At 28.6% G+C, this 27,132-nt stretch overlaps 1 protein-coding gene across 2 annotated transcripts; it reads right to left on the bottom strand.

The window, feature by feature from the left end:
* Positions 1 to 6,813: 6,813 nt before the first annotated feature.
* LOC113847818 lies at positions 6,814 to 8,269 on the bottom strand. 2 transcript variants are annotated; one of them, XM_027477110.1, is made up of 3 exons: positions 8,004 to 8,250; positions 7,331 to 7,740; positions 6,881 to 7,041 (listed from the first exon to the last, which is right to left on the bottom strand). In XM_027477110.1, exons 1-3 carry the CDS (start codon positions 8,226 to 8,228, stop codon positions 7,035 to 7,037), a joined length of 642 nt encoding a protein of 213 aa, XP_027332911.1. In that variant the 5' UTR covers positions 8,229 to 8,250; the 3' UTR covers positions 6,881 to 7,034. The 2 variants fall into 2 exon arrangements, with proteins under 2 accessions (XP_027332910.1, XP_027332911.1); XM_027477109.1 differs by having other exon boundaries at positions 6,814 to 7,740; positions 8,004 to 8,269.
* Positions 8,270 to 27,132: the final 18,863 nt, after the last annotated feature.

Here is a 27,132-nt window from a genome sequence, read left to right as displayed (position 1 = left end):
TCATGAATTTCCCTCTTCCACATCGCCTGAAAGAATCAATTAGAGAAACAGAGAAAGAAATTGAGTAGGTTAAGGGTATAGTATAGAGAAGAACCTGTTGTTCTTCGGAGTTGGTGGATTTCAAGGCATAGAGAAGCAATGCGGCTTTTCCGCAGCGACGCAGTGTCGTTTCCGATTTCACACACTTCTTCTCATCCTTTTCCATTGTCTTACACTCTCCCTCTCGCTCTCACTATCTCTGGCTATCTCTGCTGCTTTTTACTTTTAATATCACAATCGTGCCCAAAATTTTCTTCTCTGACACGTGGCTTAACAAACATTCTCTCTTCCCGCCCCCTTGTTTCAATTTTTCTTTTTGTTTAACATATAAAAATAATAAACGTTATTAAAAATTATTTATTATATTCTTTTATTTTAATGTAATATATATTTTTTATTAAAATTTATATGATATTGAGTTCAATAAATTCATATTATGAAATATAATATTTTTAAATAAAATTCATTATTTATTAATTTTTTATTCTGCGCTCTTAAATATATCACGTTAAATAATTATTTTATCAATTCCAAGAGATTCTTTAAAAATATTGAAATTTTAAAAAGAATTAAACACGTGCTTATTCCTTTTTAGCAGAGACTTTAAAATTGTAATGTCACGATTACAAGTGCAATTTAAAATTAAATCATACTTGTATAGTTACCCTTGTTAATTTATTACTGTTGCTACTTTGGTAGAACCTTGTTATTTACTTGTTATTGAGCCCGAGTTACTTTATCTGTTGATGAATTTGTTGTGTTAATATGTACACTGTCTATTTTCTCATTTATTCAACTGTAAAACTAAATTTTTTATTTTTTATTTTTTATTTTTTTGTGTGTGCAGAAAGGATGAAATTACATGCGAGGAGCAGGCATTGGTATGGCATATCCTATCCTCTAGCTCTGGCGAGGCTATCAAAAAGGTTAAAGACTCATTGTTCACCATTTAATTGAGCCAGAACTACCGTGGCATGTTGAGCTTCTCAATTACCAAACACACAACACTACCATGCATGCACAAGTTATTTAAAAAGTAAAACATTAGCTCAAAAAGCTAAGTAAAAGTCAAAAGATAAAAGTTAATTAATTAATTAATTAAACTAAAAGTGTTTGACAACTACTTAAGAAATATATAATAGATAAACAGTATAATTAATATTCTTGACAAAAATTTATTTTAAATAATCATATACTTTTTAAAATAATTATTAAACTTCATATTTAAGTTTTTTAAAATTATTTACCATCTTAAAAATTAGGATTTTTTTTCAATTTTATTCTTATTTAAATATTGTTTATTAAATGAAATTTGATAGTATAAAAAATCATATTTTAAATTTTTCAATTTTATGTTATAAATAACTAAGATTTGATGATTTTGTTAAATAAAAATATATAAAAAATATTATATTTTAGTAGTTTTAAAAAAAATTTGTGAGGTGTTTTGAAAATTGAACATAATATAGAAAGAGATATTGTATTTTTAAAAACTAAATAGATAAAAGCGGAAATATAAAAGGATATAAAAAAAATGAAAACAGAGTAGTATTTTAAAAAATGTTAGCAATTGTTCATTTTATTTACTTTATTAAATAAATTTAGGTGAATGTTATAGTATTCTTAAACTTTTGAAAAAATATTTTATATCATCTTTAAATTTGTAGTTGTAATTTTTTTAATATTGTAGAGATTAAATAATTTATATTTTTTCCTAAATAAACTATCAACTCTACTGTTTATTGATATAGAATTAATCATGATAATTATTTTGGAGATTATAAAAATTACCTCCTAATTTATAAGGAATCGTTAGCAAATTTATGTTTGTTACACAAATATTTCGTTAAAAAGACTAAACACCTTGTAGTAGAGAATCATAGCTATCAAGCCACACACCCTAAGCTATGAACTTCTAATTCAACAATTACAAGGCATTATTAGACTTTATCTCTAGAGGCGCTTCACTCACTCACATTCAAACTCTATATATAGAAGAAGCTGACCCTTACATCACTGGGTAAGAGACATTTTCATATATTGTTACTCTACTCAAATTCTTACTAACTTCTTTTCTTTTAATGTGAGAATGCCTTTATATGTTCTCCCACCACTGAACACTAAGCATTCTCCAATAACTTCCATCATCATCCAATAAACATCAACCTTTGTTCTACTTTGACTTGACTGGATCAAAGCATTCGCCAAATTCCCGTAGCAAGCCAAAGCCTGCTCAAAAGAATTAGGAGCATGCATGTTTCAAAACCTTCCTTTATTTAACATTTATAAATTATCTTTTTTTATTTAGTAATTTCTTTTTTTTTTAATTTTAAATTATAAAATGCATAATATTTATCGAGTATCTTACTTTAAAATAAAGGAAAACTAAATTCTCCCAATAACTATATGCATGAGATCGTAACCTTTTTAATATATGCTATGATATAATATCTTGTTTGCAAAAGAAAGATATCGTATTATTAAATTTTAAATTTCTATATTTGCATCTAAGATAGAATTAATGGATATAGATGAACGATTTTTTTCAATTATTATGATCTTAAAAACGCATAAAGAAGGGGAAAGCTAATAAAAAAGGAATACATCTCACACGGTTTTCTTTGATTTGGATAAGTGTCTTTCCAACTAGAAACCAACAAAGTAAGAGGTAGGAGATAGTGAAAGGGCAACTTCTTTGATATTAATGAGGTAGACCACTAGAGTTGCCTTCAAAAAATTAAAATACACTGCTTTTTCTTTCTCGTCAAAAATGTTAACCTGGTTCATAGAATTCATGATAAGTAAAAAAAAATTGTCAATTTTTATTTAAAAATTATTTATTATTCCGAGAATGAAAAATATAATAAATATTATATTGTTTTAATAAAAAAATACTATTTTATATTTTTAAACTTATCTAAAATTTATTGTTTACGACTACTAAAATGATATTTTTTAACTAAATCGATCTCCACCGGTCTAAGAAAATATAGGATTTAAATTTTATTTTTTAGTCCAAATTATATATAGGCTTTTTTAGCTTGATCGGATTATGTTTAATGTGGATTAGGCATGTAAAAATTGAGGTTTAGTCATTTTTAAATATTATTTTGGCAACCTTAAATTAAATTTGGACATTTTTAATTGGACCCGCTAAAACTCATCTACAGTAGATTGGTTCAATTGGACTGAATAGCTTGTTTTATGAGTTCTATTATTTTTATGAAAAATATTAATTTTAACTTTTAAGGTTTTTTTAAATAAATAAACAATAATAATAATAAGTATTTCTTAAAAAAATGTATGGTGAATAAAACGAAAAATTAGAAAGGATAAAATAAAAAGAAAACCATATTTATATAAATTAAATTTTATTTGAGTAAAAATTATTATATTACATACAAAATTTTACTATAGAATTTTTTTAAAAATAAAACATCGTTGCTTTATATTTACACTACTTGTAAAAATGAAATATGTTTCTGTTTTTTCTTTCTTTTCAATTAATTCTTCATAAAATGTTATTTATTATTTTATTATTGGTCTCCAAAAATTAAAAGAAAAATTATAAATTTTACTAATTAATTTTTTACTTACAAAACAATAAATGCTAAATGTTTTTATTATTTTAAAATATTGAATACATCAATTTTTGTGAAGAGTAGGAATAGAAAATGAAAAAGAAATTCTAGAAAGAATTTCGTAACTGCAGCAGAGAATTATCCATCGCCTCAGACGATGAAGCATTCCATAAATGCGGCTGACTCGGTAGTTCCTCCATCCAAAAGGAGTTTAGCATTTTTATGAACAAACTAAAGATCAGTTTGTGTCTCACACACTAAAGAGATGTTTAAAGAGTTTTCTTACGTTTTATATAAGTGCCTCATATTTTTTGCTAAATTTCTAAATTTATGTTATATGTTTTATAGCAAAATTTATTAAAATTAAACTTTTTGTAAATTAGTTTAAGACTTTATAGTCATATTTATGATTGAATTTTGATTTGTGTGCTTTTTCTTTATTACAATTTTAATCTTTGTATTTTAGGTTATTCTTTATTTCAATCTCTTTAATATTAATTGTTCACGTATAGTTTTTAAAAATATGTAATTATTCGAACTAAGTCTCTTACATAAAAAAAAATTTCAATAATATAAATATGATAAAATATAATATACTATATATTTATATAAATTCACAAAAAAAATATAAAAAATTAAATTAAAAATAAATATATTTTATACATATTATTTATTATTTTTATTTGAATAATTTATGTTTTTTTTATTAATTTATATAGATTAATAAAATGTTATACTTACTTTTTCTTAACTACTTGTCTTACATTTTTATTAATTATTTAAGATACCTTAATATAAAAAATTAATTTAAATAATCAAAAATAAAAAACACTAAATATGAAATATTAAACTTAAATGGATCAAATGTAGACATAATTAAAATATGCACTAAAAATATAATTAAACTAAAATCATTTTATAAAAATGATATTTTATTTTAATAAAATATATCAATATGTAAATATTTCTATTTCTTAACCAATATTCTACAAATACTCGTTACAGTATTCTTCATTTATTATTGTCCATCGACATATTAATCCATCTAAATTCAAGAATCAATGCACTACTACTTAGCTGACAATAAACTTACTACTTAGTTCTCCCTTTTTCTTGAATTTTATAACTGAGTATTTAATGTGGAATACGTAAGCATCAACTATTTATTGTTGAATATTTTTAAATTTTCCTATCGTTTGTTTGATATTTATTTTATAAAATAGAAAAATTATTAAAAATATTTTTTATTACGAAATAGGAATTTATATATAATATTTTTTTATTAAAATATAGAATTTGAAATATTAATACTATTAAATGTTATTTTTTCAATAAAAATTATTATTTATAATATATAGTGTTATATTGGTTAAAAAATTATTAAAAAAATATAACAAAACCAATTATTACTTCGCTATCTGGAATTTATGGAGCAAGAAATGTAAATGAGTATGACGCTACACCATAACGCTCAATACGCATTTAATGTGAATGAAAACGTATTATAACCGACGTAAGCTAATTAATGCAATTGCTATTTTTCAGATATTCATTTGCTGTCATTAATTATAGTCTTTTCTCCACTTCGGGTGGAGTGATGATCAAGGTCATTACAATTAGATTAGCTAATTTTAGACGAAAGGGTTATCATAATCTCACTCACAACATTTCCAGTTACACGAATTTTTAGGTACTTAGTTTTGCACTTTTTATACCACTATTTATTTAGCTTCTTATTTTTATTTTGTATAAGTAAAATATATATTATTAGAGAAAGTTTAAAGAGAACTCAAAATCTATTTACATAGAAAAAAAATTATTTACTCAGAGAAATAAAAAGTAAAAATATATTTATACAAAACTAAGACGGATGCAATTTCGTGAGTTCAAATACCAATCAGCTAACAAAATAGTTTCTCCCTTACTAACAAGTGATAATCATTTCTAGGACCTCAGAATAATAGAATCTAGGACTTCCCTCTCATCCAAAACACCATTAGAAAACACAATTCTATTTCTATGTAACCACAAATACCACACTGTATTTACCAAATAATTAATAAGCATATCATTCTCTTTTACTACAGTCAATATCAACCTAAGAAAGTAAGTGAGTCAATAAATCTGAAGGCAAAACTAGTAAGAATTCAAGCCAATGCACAGTAAAGTACTAGATTTGAGATGAAACTGAACACGTTAAAAATAAATAAGTTAAAAGTTTTTCAAAACCATGACAGAAGCGACAAGTTATTCAATACAATTTATTTAGCTTCTCATGATAAATGCGTACTTTCAGCTATTCAATACCCTTTACTGTTTTTAAGGTAAGCTAAATTGTTTTTTGAATTAGGTAAAAGAGGAATATTAGTATTAAATTAATGATTAAATAAAATTTATTAAAAATAAAAATTACATAAATCTTACTTCTAATATAGTTATTTTTACAGTTAATTTAATAATTTACTCATATATTTATAATTTTTAATAAATCTTAACTAATAAAATAATGTCAAAAGAAATGTTTTAAAGAAATTATGGATTCTTGATTACTTATGCCATGGTATCATATTATTAAAAACTATGAGTCATATTTAAATGTCTTATAACGTACCAAATTAGCATATTTAAATGCCATGGTAATGATTGACATATATTAAAAACTATAATTCAATAATATTAACATCCTCTTTAGGCATTAGTTAAAGAATAATAATTAAGATTTTGTTAACCAATTTTTAGAAATAAGAGCATTGTTAACGATTTAAAATTATTTTTTATTAAAATTAAGAAATAAGTGTTTAATAATATTTTTTTAAAAATCTTTGAACTTTTTAATCCTTGTCCTTAAAATACTAATTAGCTTTTATCGAATGATTTTAATACATTTAAATATTTTTATTATTTAATTATTTAAGCGATCTCTTTAGAGTATTACTTAACAATGACTTTTGGATATTGCTGCAGCATATGCTTAGTGATTACATAAACATTTTCTGAGTGTTTGGGTAATAATTTTTCTTGCTGCATGATCTTCCTTTCAGGGAAATGTATGTCCTTATTTTGACATGATATACGATTCAATCATTAACTTGTATTCTTTTGTTGTTCAGGAGCAAAAGGAATGAGAAATATTTATTAATTACCATGAAGCCTCAAAAATAGCTATCCTTCTATAAGGCCGAAAAGCGGGAAAAGAGAAACAAGAATAAAGCCTTCTGATTTTGTATCGAAATTAGCACATTAACACAAACTTGATTTACATAAAAGATAAGTGACCCTGCAACATGTCAAAGCCTCTGTTCTAGTAACTGGAAAAGAAAATGACAATACATAGAACATTTGCTACAACTTGAAGAAACATGCAGTAGTGATTGAGCTAAGAGGCCTCGTCAGGGAAAATGATCTTTCTTAATTTCAAATCCTGAAATAGCCATAAATTCAGGATGATCAAGAACACCCTTAATTATATGTACATAGATATGATTATGATACACTAGGTTAGTTTCTTATCAATCACCCATTACTCATCTATCCTAACAGTTAATTTACCACTACATAGAGGTCGATTAAATACCCCTTGTTTTTAACATAGCTATATAAAATATAAATAAACTTGGACCATATATTCAAGAGGGAATTAGAAGATAATATAGGCTTGGGCCATTTCCTTAGAAATTATGTTGCTAATTAATTAGCACAAGAGGCTGCACCTTCTTCTCTTCAAGAATTTGGAAGGGTTCTGATCTGGTGGGTGCATGAATTTGCAATTAGGACAAGATGGGGATGATTTGCACAGCATGACCAACATGTGACATCTCATACAAACAGTTGCAATCATCTCTTTGTGATCACCTTCTGATGATAACCATGATGGAGTTCGAGTTAAAGCACATGAATCCCTTTTATGATTGATTGATTCATTCAATAGATCACCTTCACCAAAATTACGGGGGGAACCAGAATTCTTCTTCTCATTTATGTCATAACTCTCTTCTTTTTTCTTCAATGATTCACATGTCAAGTTCAGTTCAAGGTCTAGGCTCATTTGACCAACCTCAAGGTTTCCCTTTGAATCCGCTGTTTTGTTCATCTTTGTGTTACACAAGTGTATCTGCCCTGACTGCACAAAGAAGATGAGACATTTGATTAGATATACTCAAGAGAACCAAAAGTAAGCCTTCAATAAAGTTCTCCAGTATATAAGATGACTCTTGCTAATCAGTACCTCAACACACCGATTAAAGAATAAAAAAAGAAGAAGATAGATTATTAAATAAAAATTACGTTAGAAATCCATTAAAAATCATACAATAACATTTTTTACAAAAAAAAAAAAAAAATCACTTCTGATTTCCTAGTATTTACCAAAAAATATATATATACCTGGATAGTGAGGTATTGATGCAATTGATAGGAAGATAATGGTGTTTCCAGGTTTAGCTCTATATCAAAGGTGGGTTTTCTCTTCTCTGAATATGTTTGATCCTGCTTGAAGAATTCTTCAGTGAGTTTTTTTTCATCAAACTTTCTCTTGTGTGGTAAGGCTTCAAATTCTGAAGGAGGATCAGTTTTGGGGGTCTCAACCAGCACTTTGTGAAAGGAGACCATAGCTTAAATGTAAAGAGTGAGGTTTTCGTATCTGAGTAAGTGAAATATATGAAAAGTTTGAGGTGGTTATATAGTAGTAGGTGGCAGAACTTGAAGGTCGAAGCGTCAAAAATCAAAATAGGTGGTCTTTGCCTACGTACGTGTGAACTGTGACGTGCATTTCAAGTTGCCTAATCTTTCATAGTACACACTTTCACAGCTTAAGCTTTAAGTTATTTTATTAAGATCATAATGCTACGAGTTTGGTTTTTACTAGCATTGTCTCATTCTTGAATACAAAAAATTGGTTCATGCACTTTCCCGCTTCTAAAGTACTCTTGCAAAGAGTAGGGTTGAAGATCATATAATAAATGAATCATGCCTAATATATGTGAAATTTTAACCAACACATATTAAGTCAAAAAAATTCCAATACTTCCCATGCATGAGTTTTACACTTTAAAGCACCATTTATATAAATATGTAGCACCAACGAAAACAAATCCGCTACACTAATCTTAGGGTAAATTTAATTTTGCTTCTCCATGACATGACATGTTATAAATTAATTTGGTACTTATGATCATGAAAGTCGGTGTGAAAGGAGGAAGAAGGAGATGTATGGCACAGTCATTAATGTTGGGAGTCTGCATACAGTTGAAGGGAAGGTCTCGGATGACAATGGTTCTTTAATGTCGATAATAACTCCAACTTCCCCAATTAGTTCATTCCAAAATTAAGAAATAAAAATTAGTTCATTAGAATAATTAACAACAAAATTAGATTATTGAAATGCTAAAACTCTCCTTATTTTTAGGAATAACAAATGTTGGTCACTGTAATACTTAATTTTTCTCCCTTTATTTAAAAACTATATTGTTTTTTAAGTTTAAGACACAGAGATTTAAAAAACCGTTAATTGATGTAAAATCTTATTATTACATTTTACTAAAATAACATCTTTATTTAATGAATTTAATTGAGTAAAAATATAATTATAGTGTAAATATTTTGTACCCTGTTACTTAGTTGACATAATTTTAAACAATTTATTCATATAATTATTAAATGAGAAAATGATTGAAAAAATTAAATTAAATTAAGTCTTGAATTTCTAAAATGATAACTTTTTAAAACAAAATAAAAAATGGAGAGAGTAAATTCTTGAAAATGACTAATATATCAACAAAAAATTTTAATGTTTGCACAAGAAAGCACAACAAAAAAGTCTACAATAATAATTTTTTGTTAAAAAATATAGCACTAGTAAAAATATTTTACATAAAAAAAATCAAATTAGAGTAGTATATAAAAGTGATAATAATCGCTACAAAAATTTATTACCCATATTTTTTTAATCTTGTATGTCAATATCTGTAATTTTTAAATATCACGAGAAATCTTTTACATTTGGCAAGAATATATATATCCACTATCAAAATTTTCACTGACATTTAAGACTTCACTAAATCTAAAGACATCAAAGCCATCAACTTCCTTTGCAGCCATTAAAACAAACTGATCCACATCCATTGGGTGACCTATGCTCTTTAACACATTAGAAATAAAGGCTCTCAGCTCCCTCGACCATTAAATCAACCAAGTCCTATGAAGTTACTCCAAAAAAAAAAAAGGAAATTTATTGTTCCTTCTCTCCTAAATAAATGTTTAGAACAACCACTTCCCATCACCACCCCTGATTCTTGCAGCTGGATTTCATGCTCACAGATACTTGCCCACTTCCTCCCAAGATATTGACAACTGTGCTTTCATGTATTCGTTTCCTTGAAACAGCAAAACAATTATGCAATCGTCATTATATGCAACTCAGACGTGTAAAAGACAATGAGACAAATGTTTGTTAATTTGCACATGCTTCTACATATACTATATACAAATCAAGGGTCCATCGGATGGTATGCCTTGAAAATCTAATGTAATTATGTCATAATATTTTAGTCTAGTATATCCATATACCATTATGATAAACTACTCTGATTCTCATTATCATGAACAACTATTCCTCCCATGATTATATTAGAGAAAAAATAATTTTTATAAGAAAGTAACTAATAATATAGATCCTTTAATAAATGTTGTATTTTTAGGTTATCTCGTTTATATGATTATATCCTGCAATTTAACAAAATGAATGGATCTAAATTCGTTGTATTATTCAATGAAATACACATTCAAATCATTAATTATAAAATCAAATGAAAAAAAAAAAAAGATGCCAGGCAAAATGTGCCAAAACATTATCTGATATAAAATGAGTTTTGGGTTCTTCTTCTATATTTAGGGGTCGACGTGTGTCTTCGCCAAAGTTCACCACTACTAAATAAATTTGACGAGAGCCCTCAAATGGATATTTAAGTTAACACCACGAAGTTTGTTGCTTGTCACAAAGATATTCGTCATGTACTGCAAGGCGAATCCTACGTTTAATTTTCTCATTATTATTTACTTTTTTTTCATGTTCTCGATCAATAATGGTGAATGGAGTATATATCTTAATAAGTCTCGGTGTTTAAAATTTTGTAGTTAAAACACTTAACTTATAAAATACTTTTAATTAAACCTATGAATTTATGGTTTTGTAAGAGTTGGATGGAGCAATATTTTTAAAATTAGACTTGTGATTGAATCAACAAAGACAGTAATTTATCGTTCAATAGTTAAAACACATATTATTGAATTAGGGTTAAATTCATCATAATTTAAATATTTATAAGATAAATTTTTTTACAATAAATATATAAATATTAGCAAGTCATACATAAACATTTACTTGTTTTAAAAAAAATCAAAAACCTGCAAAACTTTCTTTTAAAAAAAAGTTTAGACAGGTTAATTAACACTAACTCATCCAATTTTGATTTTGATTTTACTAATTTTTTTTATCTAACCATTCTTTTAGGATATTTAGACTACTGGCTTGATCATAACTCGATCCAATAAGTTACTCCAGCTAATCAATTCTAAAATTTAAAATTATAGGATAGGATATAATTCGATCTTGATCCAAGCTTAAGTATAGTAGCGTTTAGATACTATCTTTAGACACGGGAAATAGAGACACTATGATAATGAAGGACAAAGACACTCATGTTTGTGTCTGTGTATTGTGTTTGGAAGTGAAAAAAAATGTAGTGTATTGCATCTTGTATTGTGTTTAGATATAAATATTATAAGGATAGTCTATACAATTTTAAAAAATTGTGAGAAGTATTTTTATTTTCAAAAGTTTACCTCCGTGTCTCTAAAACTGGGGCACTAATGTCCCTTTTTCTAGGAGGTATACTGATATTCTTTGAATTTGTGTTCTGCATGTCTTTTGTATTTCGGACTCTCCAACGAGATACTAACTAAACATAATACGCGTGCTTTCGTGTTTCCGTCTAAGTGTCTCTTTCCTGTAACCAAACGTTACTTATGGGAACTCATACGAATTCTAATTAAATCTCTGTATTATAACACAAATGAAGAATATTTTATCTAACTTATATAGAATCCTAAATGAAGGATATTATGTCTCAACTTTAACCTTAACTTAATTTATTAAATAAAATGGGAATCAATTAATTATTAATTATTAAAATATAAAAACCTAATTAATAATTCTTAAATAAAAAATGAATATATTAATAATCAAACTAAAATACTAAAATTAAAGATAATATTATTCTAACTTAAGAAAGAAAAAACATTTGAAATTGAGAAATGAGAAATTTGAAAAGGAAGAGAAATGGGAGAAGGAAAAAAGGGTCCTACCTACCGGGCCATTAAAGGCATTGAGAAAGAGATGTAGGGTTCAATGTTGAATCTCAAACAAGTTCACCTGCCTTCATTAAACCACTTTGAATTCACATAAATGCAGACTTGAACAGTGACCAGCATGAAGCAACCTTGCTTTCTTCCTCATCTTTCTTCGTCACTCTTTCCTCTGTTAAAAGTTCCCAACCCACCTTCCCATCTCTTCATTTATGTTCCTCTCTCTCTCTCTCTCTCTTTCAATCACTTCTCGCATTTTAGAAACTGTCAGAAATTCACTATCTACTGTTCTACCTTAGCAATTAGCATACATCCACACTATTTTCCACTCCTCCTATCTGCCACAGTACCACATTACACAATTGAAAACTGCTTTTGATTGAAGTAACCTTTGTCAAAATTTATTTCAGTCTTCAAACTTCAATGTGAGAGGACATGGCATGGCATCGAGCAAAATTTACGATTTGCTCGCTTCATGTCACGTGTGAAGTAAATGTAACTATGTAAGCTGTGTTTAATTTCACTTATTTACTTTATTATTATTATGATTTTCTTAAATCTATTCTATATTCAAAGTCAAACGTTAAAAGATTATAAAATTTAATACATTAATAATATTAAATGAATAAGAGATTATTATTTATTGATTTTTTATTGTATAATAATACTTGTCTGTAAGGCAATGCATTAACTCTTCGATGGCGCACATATAATAAGGAAATAATGGTAGCAGAGCCTACTACCTGCAAATCAGTCTCTTGTAATAAAATTTGGAAAGTGGAGGTAGGTTCCTATCGTTTTATGAATATTAATAGCGTTTATTAGAATGAAATCAATATCAATATATTAATTGTAAGAAACTGTTAGGTCTGTATTAACTCCGCATATCGGCATACAGCCCTATCCTCTTAACTTTGCTCTTCACACTCAAAAGTTTTCGATTCAAATATTCTAATTAACTATTATTTTTATCAATACATTATTTGAAAATATCATTGTAAATAGCTTTTATTAATGGCTGAGACATATATTCAATCATTAAACAAAAGAAACCAAAAAAACATCTATCAACTGAGAGAAGTTATTTCGATTAAAAGTTTAACATCCAATAAAATGAAATAATCTCCTCTCTCTTTAATTAGATTTTCAGCTAATACGATCCATGAAAAACTCCATTTACAAAGTCTATTTTTTGTGATTGATCATTTAAAAATAATAATAAAGCTCTCATCTCATAAATTGATAACCTTTTAAAAAGGAAAAAAAAGAATTAGGTGATGTTTTATAGATGCTATGAGTAACGATTAAAAACTCTAAAATTGTTTAGCAAACAACATCAACAATGTCCAAACAACTCTATCTAAATTGTGTCTTATTAAAAATGACTTTTTTTTTAAACTGATCAATGACAAATAGTTAGTTAATAGTATGTTTAAAATAACATGTTATTAGTACTTCTGGTTTTAGTAATGGATGGCAAGTACACCCCTTCATTGATCGTATGCCTTTCCATTGCACTTGCTTTGGTCAATGGTGATATAATAAAATAGCCATAAGTAAAACGAACCAAACCATATTCTAGTTATGTCTTATTTTATGTATATATATTGAAGTAGAATAGGTAATTTTGTTTGCGCTGCACACTCAACGTGCAGTCTCTGATGGATCAGCAGAATGTGAAGGACAGTGTTTATGGGATGGAAGAGTACGTGGAGATGGGACCACAGCAGAATGAATGACTTAAGTTTTGCTGTTTGATTAAAAAAAGAAGCTGTTTTGGATAGATTTGATTTTCTATTCGGTGCAGATGGTGAGGGCTGCAGAAAAGCCATTAAGGGTCCCACTTTTTCTTTGCAGAATTACCTACCTGAGAAGATGATGGGGCCGATAAGGGATACTCTCAATTAAAATTATGACACATTGAGTATTATTTGTTAGGACATTTAGCTCTTTTTTTCATTTACCACTACAATGTTAGATTGAAGAATATTTACAATAAGGAGTTAGGAGCTAGTTCTATATACATAGAATTTAGGTGGTTTGATAAGTTTCTTTTTTTTATTTATATTTTTCATTAAAAATATTTCCAATACAGTTGGATATGTTCTAATTCTTTATTTTTAAAATAGTGATCATTTTTATTTATTTTAATTATTTTTCATTTATCTCATATTTATACGTTGACTTTTCATATTTTAAATTTTTTAGAATTTTTATATTTGATAAACATTTCAACAAAAAGCAATCAAAATTACATAATTTTAATAAATTAAAAATATTACTGTATAAATTGAATAAAAAATCAAAATACATATTAATATAATATCCATTAATGAGTACTTTTAACCAATTTATAAATCACAATCTTTTAATCTTGTATGTGTAACTTTTAATAAAAATAATATTAATTTAATTTAATATGTTTAATTTGTAATATATTATAATTTTAGTGATCAAAATATATTTAGATAAGCGATAATTATCATCATATTTAAAATAACAAATTAAATAAAACTTTCATAATTACACAATGAGGTTTTTTTTTTTAATACAAGAGCAAATTATACTCTCATAATATATTTTATTTAATATTTTTCATCTTATATAAATATCCCTTAATTTATGTAACAAAAATAAGCAATACCCCTTTTAACTATACAGTATTTCTCTAATTAATTTTATAATTATATAATCAGAAAAAGAAAAAGTAACGTAAAAAAAATAGAAAAATTATATTAAACTTTAACGGATTTGAATGCAATAAATTACCCTTCATATAACGCTTTGTGTAGAAATTGACTTATTTTAGAATACAAAATAATAAAGATTCTAATAAAAGTTATATAATGATGTGTATACAAGACTATCTTAAGATGACTGTTAAATTATCACGAGAAAAATCCTAATTAACATTGTACAAAAAATAAAATAGAAAAATGCATCATATTTTTATCCTGTAACAAATGAGCTACTAAATTTTTATTTTTTTTACATTTTAATTAATTTTAAAAATTTAATTTTAATGTGCTGTGAGTATACAAATTTTTACACTGTCAATCAATTAGATGTATTGTAAACATAATATTTATATTAATTATTACAAAAATCAATTATTCTTATTCATATGACAAATTATGATTAAGTTATAAAGTAAAATACAGTTACATTATCAGTATATTTAAATAAATTTAATTTCTAAATTATTAAATTAATACAATACTCTTAAAAATATTGTGTTAACACTTCTAATGAATTAATTAATTCTATCTAACTACTATGTTGCACTAGAGAGATTTTGTCACATAAAAACACAACATTTATATTTAAGGTCTATTTAATTAGAAGAGCTTATAAATAATTTATGAAAAAAAATTGCATTTTTATTTGAATAAAATTTTTAAGTATATTTAATTAAATTAAATTATTTTTAATTTGATAAATTTTATTGTTAAATTTATTATATAAATTGTTTAAAAAGAATTTATTTAATATATAATTAAATAAATTGTGTATTTGAAGGTAGCTAAAATTATAAAACTTTGAAACTACAATTAACATCATCCTTTTGGGGGAACATAGATTGCTTTGCTGGTCGAAAGCAAGGAAATATATGGGATGATGTGAAGTGATTTTATCTTACGAAGGAGAATTCTTAGCAGTTCATGTACGAGGAAAATTTCTCATGCATCTCAATTTATCGTTCCCGTCATAATTCAATAGAAATAACATATGGTTTTTTTCTCGTAAGCGTCCTATTGAATACAAATATATTTAGATATGACAGCAATTTCTTGACTGCACTTTAATTAAAAAAACCTAACTTTAACATTGTTTCGAATTCGAATCCAAATATTGCAAATGTAAATATGGCGGGAGAGGAATGAGTTTTAGAAATATAAATATCCGACCCTACACTAATAGTAAATGTGTTATGAAATTAATCTAAAATTTTAATAAATAAATAAGAAAATAGCTAGAATGTAATTTCATATATTCTTAATATAAATGAAATATTTTATTTGTGATTTTAAATTTACAATTTAAGAGTCTCATTTCTTTAAGTGTTAATTAAACAAAAGTTACATCATTTTAAGTTTCATAGAATATAAGATAAAAAGATCAACATTCACTCGTAACAATTCATACTATTTCTCGTTGAATGTCTAGTATTTGAAGATGTACTGCATAAAATCTAACTAGGAAAAACCCTAAAGAATAAAAATCTAGTGAAAGAAAAACATATATTATCCTTTAATATGTTATTAGATATTGTCTCATTAAAAATTTTGCCAAAAAAATTCAATAAAAAAAATTATAGCTAAAGAAAGAAGAGTGATGTACGTATGTAATTATTTTCTTCATATGAACAATCATTTCTAACTAATACGATAATGTTTAATCTTATGAATTAATTATTTAAAAGTTTTACTTGATAGCGATTTTGTAAAAATATCTATCAAATTCTTACCTAAATGAACTTGTTGAATATTTATATTGTCATTCTTTTGAAAATCATGAATAAAAAAGAATTTTAGAAAAAGATGTTTTATTTTATCTCTTTTAATGTATTATTCTTCTAATTAAATAATACACACAATATTATCTTTACATATGATTGTTGGAGTTATTTTAAAAAAAAATAAATTACAAGTTTTTCGCAAATGTTGAATCATAGATTTCAACCAAAAGCATTCTTAACTTATCTCATGTAATGCTAAAATTTTTACATGATCAAATGATGTAGCCGTTATAGTTTGTTTCATATATCGTCCTAAAATGGTTATATCCCCACATGTAATTAAATAACCCGTTTGTAATCTACCATTATGTAGATCGGACAAATAATTAGCATCTACATAATCAATCAAGTTATACTTAAATTTATATGAGTAAAATAAACTTATATCAATCATACCTTCAAGGTCACGATAAATAAGTTTAACTTTATTACAATATTCTCTTGTAAGTGAAAATATATATCTTGCTAATAAGTTAACAAGTGAATGATATTTCACGTCGTGTATGACAAATAAGATACATCAGTGTCTCAATTGCACTAAGATAAGGTACTATAGGACTAAATAGTTTTTCACCTTTCTCTCAAGATTTGAAAGGATTTTTGTTAATAGTTGCTAACCTTACAACTATTGGAGTATTGGATGTGATTTATCCATATAAAATTATTTTCACACTTTTGTTATAGAAACTTTGTCAAATAGAGAAATTTGTCAAATAGATATTGAAATCTTCATTAAATAAATCTACAAATTTAAAGTTATTGGCTTGCACATTAAAAGTTGCAATATTTCCAACAACACCTTGAACAATGAGTGTAATGTAATTTTGCCGAGTTCTCCTTTACTTTGTCATTCTTTCCTTTGTGAACTTTTTCATTCATCTCCATGTAGTCTTTCCAATTTTTAGATCAAACACATAATTTCTGAAAAATTTGGAACGAGTGAGCATATAATAAAAGAAATTTATAAAAAAAAATAAAATTAAAACAAAGCAAATTAAAAATAAAGGTTTAGGAAACTAAATAAATAAAATAAATATTTATTCAAATCAATTTAATGTTAAATTTTCTCAATATTGTAAAATAACCCCTAACAACAGCGTAAAAAAAAAAATTTGTGAGTAAGTGTACTTATCGAATAGTAATAAAAAAAGTTCTTAAATTGAGTCTAAAATGTCATCCGATAGATATTATCTCTAATTATAAAAAATATTGTGATTTAATTTATTGAACCTAAATAATGCACAATAAAGTAAAATGACAATATGAAAGAATTAAATAAAAAGATAATTAAACTATCAAGAAAATAATGCAACTTCTAACAAGAAAAATATTTGAGATGAATCAAACGTAGTTGATTTCACTTTTACACCTCTTTATGTTCAATTTTAATTTAATCCAATCCTGATTTTTCTATGATCATCAACCTCACATTAAAGCTATTAACATCCAATAGTCATACAATGTTAATATTTTTTTTCCTAATCTATAATATCTCTAATGGTCATGCAAGGCAAAAAGAAAGAGAAAGCATAAGAGACTATGAGTTTGTTAATTTAATAATAATTGAAAAATAAAAATTATATTTGATTCACTTAATTCTGTCTCGTTTTACCTTATAGATTCATTAACTACATATGGTACGATCACCTACAATACAATCAATTATGATATATTAAGAGCAACCAATTTTCAACATATAAATATAAATTTATTAGGATAAAAATTAATCAAAAAAAGAAAATTGTAATTATCATCAAACATAAAATTCACATAGTGTGCAAAAGATTCATCATAACCTTATGTATGAATTTATCTACTCATAATAAAATAAACAAGAAAAATCATAGTAAAAAAATTCATATCTAAAAGAAGAAAGATAAGAAGAATTCTTATTTTCAAGACGCATTATCGTTCACTCATTCAGACTCCAAAGAAATATTCTGATCTTTGTCAATGATCTCCACTCTCCAAAAGGCTCCAGTAGGCATCAAAAGCTGGCTATGTCCAAGTGTCCAAGTCAAAAGGTCTTTGAGATTAAAAGTTGTTTTCTTTAAGTGTGTTAGGCATCTTTAAATAGTGTAAAATTTGATAAAAATTATTTGGCCTCCAAAAGATATAACTTCTAAATAGGGAAAGATATGATTTTTTGTTTATCAAATTTAAAGTATAAATTTTATTTCATAGACCTCTTTAAAATTTCCAAATCAGTTACACTAGAAAAGAAGCATAGTCGTGCATTCATACCCTTCCATAATTTATTGGTGATTGATTCATGATAAACTGCAACAACCAATGAATAAATTAGAACAAGGGTCAAGCATATAGAAATAAGTTATAAAAACACTCCAAATTATGAATTTATCAGCAATGCATATATTTTTTTAAAATAAATATACATATACAATATATAATAAATTTACTTGAAACATTAACTTTTTTAATTATTTTAAATTAACTCTATAACTATAAATAATATGCATTAAGATAATAAATATTTAATAAAAGAATATTTAACAATAATAGAAATAAGAAATTTGAGCTTCAACTTCATACAAATAAAAATTTTTACAGAAATTTAAAAATTTATATAAAATTATAAGAGAAATTTTATAAATATAAATATAAAGAAAGCTCAATTTGAGCTTAATTTAAGAGTAACAAAGAGAAAATTTAAACTTGAATGATTTATTTATCTAAAAATCTTTGATATTAAACTCATTAGCATCTTACTCATGTACCATTTTTATTTTTTTTAGTTATTTCTTCAAGACTTTATTATAAAACACTCCCTTTTAAGTTCAATTAATTCTATCCTAGATGTAATTTGCATTTAACATCTAACATAAGCTAATATTTCAAATTTGTACCTCCTTTCACAAATCTTTTTTTTTTCTTACTTTTATAGCTTGAAATTGTCCTTCTTTTCGTGATTTTTTAAATATTATAAGTTTTTTTAATCGTTTTTATTTTTCATTTGGCTTAATTTGTTTTTATTTTAGGTCTTTCATTATTTTTTTATTTTATTGTGCTTTAATTTTTATTTTATTTTTGGAAAAAATTTGCTAGTATATTAAAAAAATTAAGCTTAACTAATTAAGTAACAAAAGCTAACAAACTGAGAAGGAGGGAGCAACCTTATAAAAAGTATTTTAAACATATTCTTGTTTGATGAAGCTATTTTGGTGAAGCTCTAAGATATTGAAAATTACCACATTTTTCTTCAACTATATTTATATTGTGAGAAAATAATAATTTTTATTTTTTTAACTATACCACTATATTATATTAAATTTTTTCTTAAAAGTGTATGAATGACTTGTAATTTTTCCTTTCATTTGTAAAAAAAAGTTGCATGTAATTTTTTGTTAAATTTTTTCAAATTTATTTTATTAGTCAACATAATTACATAATAATAGTAGTGCTAAGATAATAATAAGTTAATTATATCGATGGATATTATCTATCAAACTTTTGATAAAGATAAATTATGGCAAGTTAAATTATATACTTATGCTTAATGAGACGTTTCTACTCTCATTTTACACGTTTATATAAATTATATATTTTTTATTATATTGTATTTTGAAAAACCCTTCCCTTGATAATAAAAAGCCTTTCTTTACTCTCTTGATGTGTTATTATATCACGATAAATGAATTCAATTTTTTTCTTTTAAGCATTCGCAAATCCTATAATCATATGTACAATATATATAACATGTGCTGATACTGTACCATTGCATGAGTGTGTCTATTTTCTCTCTCATTCATATTTAGATTTTTTTAAAAACATAAATAACATTTTTTTCCTTCTTTTTTAAAGTTATTTTTGTGAAGATTAGCTATTTGAAGGATAATTTTGTAAAAATGAAAGTAATAAATTATACTAGTTTATTGAAGGGAGATCCCATCATGGGCTATGAGCAATCAAAAAACATGCTTAAACACCGTAATATAAGACTATTGTATTGTAGATTCTTATCACTTATATATTGTTCAATTTTCTCATTCTTATACAATAGAGGACTTTTTACTCATATTTCTCTCTCAAGTATGAGTCTCTTTCATTATACTCCCTATTTATTAGAATTTTTTTTTAACTTTGAATATTTATGGTAACACAAGAGTTATTATAGGTATTTATGATAATACAAAACACTACAACTATCGTCACCACCATACGAGTACTATTATTATTGTCATTGCCATCACTAACATTCATCAACTCAACAGGACATGTTGTCCAACCAACACATTATTAAGAAGACTTTTAATACAATAATCCTTTCACATATATTCACTATCATTTACCAATACTTTGTTTGAGCCAATAATACCTCTTGTTAAGGCATACAAGATAACCAATTAATATATTGTTAAGAAGACTTTCGATACAATAATCTTTTCACGTAGATTCATCACCATTTCTCAATACTCATTTGAGTCGATGAGACCAGTTGTTAAGTGCTAAAAGGAATGTGTGTTTCTGTTCTATTCTGTTGAGAGAGATGATACATGTATTTATACATATCATACGCAAAAACAACTTCTATGCCTGCCAAAAACAGCAACTAGCTAAAAAAGGAAAAAAATAGATATCAGTACAGATATCAGTTCCTAAGATTATGCTAACAATATGCTAATAGCTAATAAAGGATCAATTACAATCAATCTAAATTATACATCCTTGATCTCTTGCAGATACGGCTGGATATGCTTCATATGTGGACATGATTGAGCCGAATATTTCTCATTACCCCCCTCAAGTTGGAGTGTGCAAATCGTGAACACCCAACTTGACCAACAAAGCATTAAACTGTTTTGAACCCAGGGCTTTAGTAAATATGTCTGCCAACTGTGTATGAGTGGGGACATAAGAGGGAAGGATCAGATTCTGGCTGACAGCATCACGAACGAGGTGGCAATCGACCTCAATGTGCTTGGTTCGCTCGTGGAACACAGGGTTCTTGGCAATATGGAGAGCGGATTGACTGTCACAAGAAAGAGGTATGGGTTGATTATGATGAATGTCGAGGTCTGAAAGAAGAGCCTTCAACCATTGTAGTTCACATGTAGTGTTGGCCATGGAGCGATATTCGGCTTCGGCAGATGAGCGAGACACTGTGTGTTGCTTCTTTGTTTTCCAGGAAATTGGGGAGTTGCCGAGAAGAATAAACCAGCCAGTGATGGATCTTCGAGTAAGGGGGCAACTTGCCCAATCAGAGTCACACCAACCGTATAATCTAAGGTCATTGTCCCGTCGTAGCAAGATTCCTTGGCCAGGCTGCCCTTTGAGATAGCGAACTACTCGAAGAGCAGCTTGCCAATGTTCCTCTTTTGGTTGATGCAAAAATTGTGATAGAGTATGCACACTATATGACAATTCTGGGCGAGTGAAGCATAGGTAGATAAGACGGCCAACAAGACGACGATATTTTCCAGGATCAGAGAGAAGTGGACCTTCGGCCAGTGCCAGCCGATGGTTTTCTTCCAAAGGTGTGGGAGACGGTTTCGAGCCAAGTAACCCAGTCTCCAGAATAATGTCTAGTGCATACTTTCTTTGATTGAGAAAAAGACCAGTAGAAGAACGAGCAATTTCCACCCCCAAAAAGTACTTAAGCTTACCCAAATCCTTCATATGAAAACAAGTATGGAGATAGTCTTTGAACTGTTGTGTAGTCGAGGGAGTGTTTCCAGCAATGATGAGGTCATCAACGTATACAAGGACGACAAGTTGAATCTGATTATGACGAAAGACAAACAATGAGTGATCCGAGGAAGATTGTAGGAAGCCATAACGGAGAAGAGCAGAGAATAGCTTGGCAAACCAGCATCTTGGTGCTTGTCGTAGTCCATATAGAGATTTCTTAAGTTTACATACCATTCCTTGAGTTTGTACATGAAACCCAGGCGGTAGTTTCATAAAAACATCTTCTGAAAGATCACCATGTAAGAAGGCGTTATGAACATCCATTTGGTGAAGTTCCCAATCCTTTGCAGCAGCCACGGCTAGAATGGTGCGAACCGTCACCATTTTTGCCACTGGTGCGAATGTCTCAGTGAAATCCATCCCCTCAACTTGATGATTTCCCAGGATGACTAGGCGAGCTTTGAAGCGTTCAATGCTTCCATCAGAATTATATTTTATTCGGTAAACCCATTTGCACCCAAGAGCTTTCTTTCCAGGGGGTAAAGTAGTGATTTCCCAGGTGCCGTTATCTTGAAGGGCTTGGATTTCGTCGGCCATAGCTGTTTGCCAGCGAGCATCCTGAGCAGCTTCATTATAGTGCCTTGGTTCCTGTTCTGTTCCTATCGCAGCCAGAAAATTGAGATGTTTTGCAGAAAATTTATTATAACTAACATAATTAGTTAAGGCATAGGACGCACCTGAGGAAGACGATGGAGGGAGAGAGCGGAATGATGGGCTTGTGAAGCTGATAGTATTAGTAACATAGTCTTGAAGGCGTATGGAAGACTTCTTTATGCGATGTCCTCTGCCAAGTGGGACCGCAGATGGTTCTTCAGCCACTGGAGACGGGGAACTGCTATCTTCTTGCTGGGGAAGAGAGCTAATAGGGGTTGCCTCTTCAGTGGTCGTGATGTCATCTTGTGGTGTGGGTGTATGGAGGGAAGTTTACTGACCTCCCTGATCATCAGGGGTGAGATGATCCCTTGAGTTTTCATCAAAGAAAGATTCATCAGTACTTGGGGTAATGACCGCAGCTGGCTTAGTCGGGGATGCAAAAGGGAATTCATTTTCCACAAATTGTACATCACGAGATTCAAAGAAGACATCTTTGTCCAAATCATATAGTTTCCATCCCTTTTTACCAAACGGGTACCCCACAAATACACATTTTCTGCTTCTACTTTCAAACTTGTCCCCTTTAGTGAATTGATTTTGTGCAAAGCAAAGTGATCCAAACACCCTTAGATGCTCATAGCTAGGTAATTTTCCATGAATCATTTCATAAGGAGTTTTACCTTGAAGAACAGAAGAAGGTGTAAGATTGATCAAATGCCCTGCAGTGAGAACACATTCTCCCCAAAACTGAATGGGCAAATTTCCTTGAAATCGTAATGCTCGAGCCACATTAAAGATGTGTCTATGTTTTCTTTCTACCCTTCCATTTTGTTGAGGCGTGCCGACGCATGAGGTTTGGTGAATGATCCCATGTTGAGAAAAATATGAGTGTAAACATATAAATTCGGTGCCATTGTCACTTCTGACTTTCTTAACATGTTTGTTGTATTGTCTTTTAATGAGGGCAAAAAAATTTATAAGAGTGTTTGATACTTCCTTCTTTTCACGCAACAAATATATCCACACCGCTCGAGAATAATCATCCACGATTGTTAGAAAATACGAGGCTCCACAAGATGAGGAGGATCTATAAGGCCCCCATAAATCACAATGGATCAAGTCAAAAATGGTTGTGGCATGATAATTGCTCAAAGGAAACTTTTCTTTTGTTTGTTTTGATCTTTGACACACCTCACACATCTTATTCATATGTTCAACTGGAAAATCATGGTTTACACCAGCAATCATTTGAATTACTTTGTTTGAAGGATGCCCTATTCTCTTGTGCCAAAGGTCGAATTGATTATCCATGCTTATCTGATATGCTTTTGTTGTGTGAATCCCTTGAAATAAATACAGCCCATTTTTTCGCTCACCCGCTCCAATCATCATCCTCGATGTGAGGTCCTGCATTGCACAAAGCTTATTAGTGAACAATACTGAACAATTCATGTCATTAGTTAATTGAGATACTGAGATTAAATTGCATCGTAATTGTGGCACATATAACACATTCTGTAATTTAAGCCCCCCCTCAAGGGTCACTGTTCCTGCTTTTTCAGCAAGAACTTCCTCTCCATTAGGCAGTCCTACTGCACATGCTGCAACTTTGCGTTGCTGTCTCAAATACTTTGAGCTTCTTGTCATGTGATTAGAGGCTCCACTGTCCACAATCCATATATCACAAGCTTCTTTACCTGTCATCTTTTCTATCTTATTTCCTTTGCCAGTGTTGAGCATTTCAATCAATGTCTGCCACTGCTCATTGCTGAGCCCAGTTAAAGCATTGTGCGATTCATTTGAATCATTCATGACCTGCGCTGTATTTGCACGCGTAGTCCCAATTTTCCCACGACCACCTGGTTTCTGAGGAGCTCAGTTTCTTGTTCCCTCGTTGCGGGGTCGATCGCCCCACCATTCAGGATACCCATTTAGTTGAAAGCATCCCTTGATATCATGCCCAGATCTGCCACAATGTGAGCATGTGATTTGTTTTGCTTCAATTTTTGCTTTGCTTTTGTACGTTGTTTGCACCGAGAGCCCCATCACTCCTCCTCTTTCTTCTTTCGCCCTAGTAATCAGCTTCATCCTTTCTTCTTGCACTAAGGTGGCATACACCTTGTTAATAGAAGGAAGTGGATCTGTAGCTAGAATGTTTGATCGCACAATTCCATATCTGACATCATCCAAACCCATCAGGAACTGATGGACTTTTTCTTCCTCCTTTTTCTTTTCCAGTTGCAGGCTAATGCCACACCTACAACCTCCGTAGGTGCATGTCGGGATTTGCTCATAGTTGGCCAATTCATCCCATATAGTCTTCAATTTTCCATAGTACGTGACCATGGTTGTCCCTTCTTGTTTGCATTCCGCCAATTCAGCCTTTAACTGATGAATTCGTGGTCCATTGACCATGGAAAATTGCTCTTTTATGTCCTCCCACAGGTCTTTTGCATTCTCTGCATACGAGATGGTAGAACGAAGGCTTGGTTCCACTGTGTTTAATATCCAGGAGACCAACATGGACTGCACAGTCCACCAATCTTCAATTTCAGGTGTATCTTTTTGTGGTTTTTCATGGGTTCCATCAAGGAACCCCACTTTCTTCGAGCTCGCAGTGACACCTTCACGGCACGCGCCCACTCCTCATAGTTTTCTCCACGCAACTGTACCTGCGTAATTACACTCCCTGGATTGTCATTAGCACCCAAGTCATAGGGTGATGGGCCTTTCTTGGGTTCAGCTTTGTGATTCCTCATATTGTCCTCTGTCTGAGGTATTGCTTCTTCTTCTGCCATTTTAGCAGCTGTAATCTGTCTGTTTGTGATGTCTGTCAGAGCTTGGTTATTCCAATCTCTGATACCATGCTAAAAGGAATGTGTGTTTCTGTTCTATTCTGTTGAGAGAGATGATACATGTATTTATACATATCATATGCAAAAACAACTTCTATACCTGCCAAAAACAGCAACTAGCTAAAAAAGGAAAAAAACAGATATCAGTACAGATATCAGTTCCTAAGATTATGCTAACAATATGCTAATAGCTAATAAAGGATCAATTACAATCAATCTAAATTATACATCCTTGATCTCTTGCAGATACGGCTGGATATGCTTCATATGTGGACATGATTGAGCCGAATATTTCTCATTATTAAGACATACAAGGAGGTTAAAATACTAAAAAAATCTTCATAATGGGCTGAGTAACTATACATACATAGAAAATAAAATTAAGGCTATGGAGTTGTGAGTTCTTATCAATGATACATGACCTCAACATTTTTGTTAGTTTTATGGCATTGTGCGGAAGTTGATGAAGTGCTGTTGCTATATAGGACTACTTTTGCTCAGTTTTAGTTGTAATTTATCAAGAAAGAAAGAAAATATAGCATTAATCATACCAATTAATCATAGTGGTGGTTTTTATCGCGAGAATTTAGAATGAAGCATGGGACTTGAAAGGTGGTGGGTACAAGAGATAAGAATTTAGTATGGAAATGAGACATGCCGTTTTCTCTATTTGTTTCCTTTCTAGTCTCTATCATCCAATTGTTTTATGAAGAGAGGTTAACACAGAAATTACAGGAAATGGCTATAAAGTTGAAATGTCCAACCAACAGAGATAAGTTGTGGACGTGGCATTAGCATCCTTTATTTTTGCTTTTTCTTTTTCTGTTTTCATCTGTTCAAGCCCATAGGCCATTCTTGATATATATGATTTTAACGGTATGACAAGCATCTTCTGCGTTGAAGATCTTAGACAAAAATAAAATTGATGAACAAGTAATTAAAATTGCGCTTTCCTTTTAAACAGTGTATCAGGTGTTAAGAGGTCATGAACACGATATCTATGCATGATAGAAATAAACTTTTATAAAAATCTACCACGTAGATAATATATATATATATATATATAGTAACACATTGCATATTTATTAGCATTTTGTCACCTTAGCACTCTAACTTAAAAAAAGAATTATTTAAAAGAGTTTATGAATAATTTATAAAAAAACCGATTTTTCTAAATTGTTTGAACTTATTTTAATAAAAATTTTATATTATTAAAGTAAATTATTTTCAGTTTATTCTAATAAAATTTATCATTAGATTTACAGTATTAGTGATTACTTTAAAAAATATATTATTTAATAAACATTAAATATGCAATTATGTAAATGCACATGTAACGGGTGCCATAGAAAAACAACATACAATATAATTAGACAAGCGTTGTAGCAAAATTTCACGCATGTATACATACGTAATTCTTGTAGAATAATTTATCTTTTTTCCTAAAAAACAAGACCAAAGATGTACAAATAAT

Source organism: Abrus precatorius, unplaced genomic scaffold (genome assembly GCF_003935025.1).
Source record: "Abrus precatorius isolate BTA unplaced genomic scaffold, Abrus_2018 Scaffold8, whole genome shotgun sequence".
NCBI classification, from domain to species: domain Eukaryota; kingdom Viridiplantae; phylum Streptophyta; class Magnoliopsida; order Fabales; family Fabaceae; genus Abrus; species Abrus precatorius.
This window is presented reverse-complemented; position numbering and strand designations above follow the sequence as displayed.

Bases quoted from the DNA above. Each gene is read 5' to 3' on its own strand.
- LOC113847818 (XM_027477109.1), bottom strand. From the start codon at position 8,228: ATGGTCTCCTTTCACAAAGTGCTGGTTGAGACCCCCAAAACTGATCCT. The intron at 7,741-8,003 runs GTATATATATAT...TTCTTTGTGCAG, and splicing joins ATCAATACCTCACTATCCAG to TCAGGGCAGATACACTTGTG.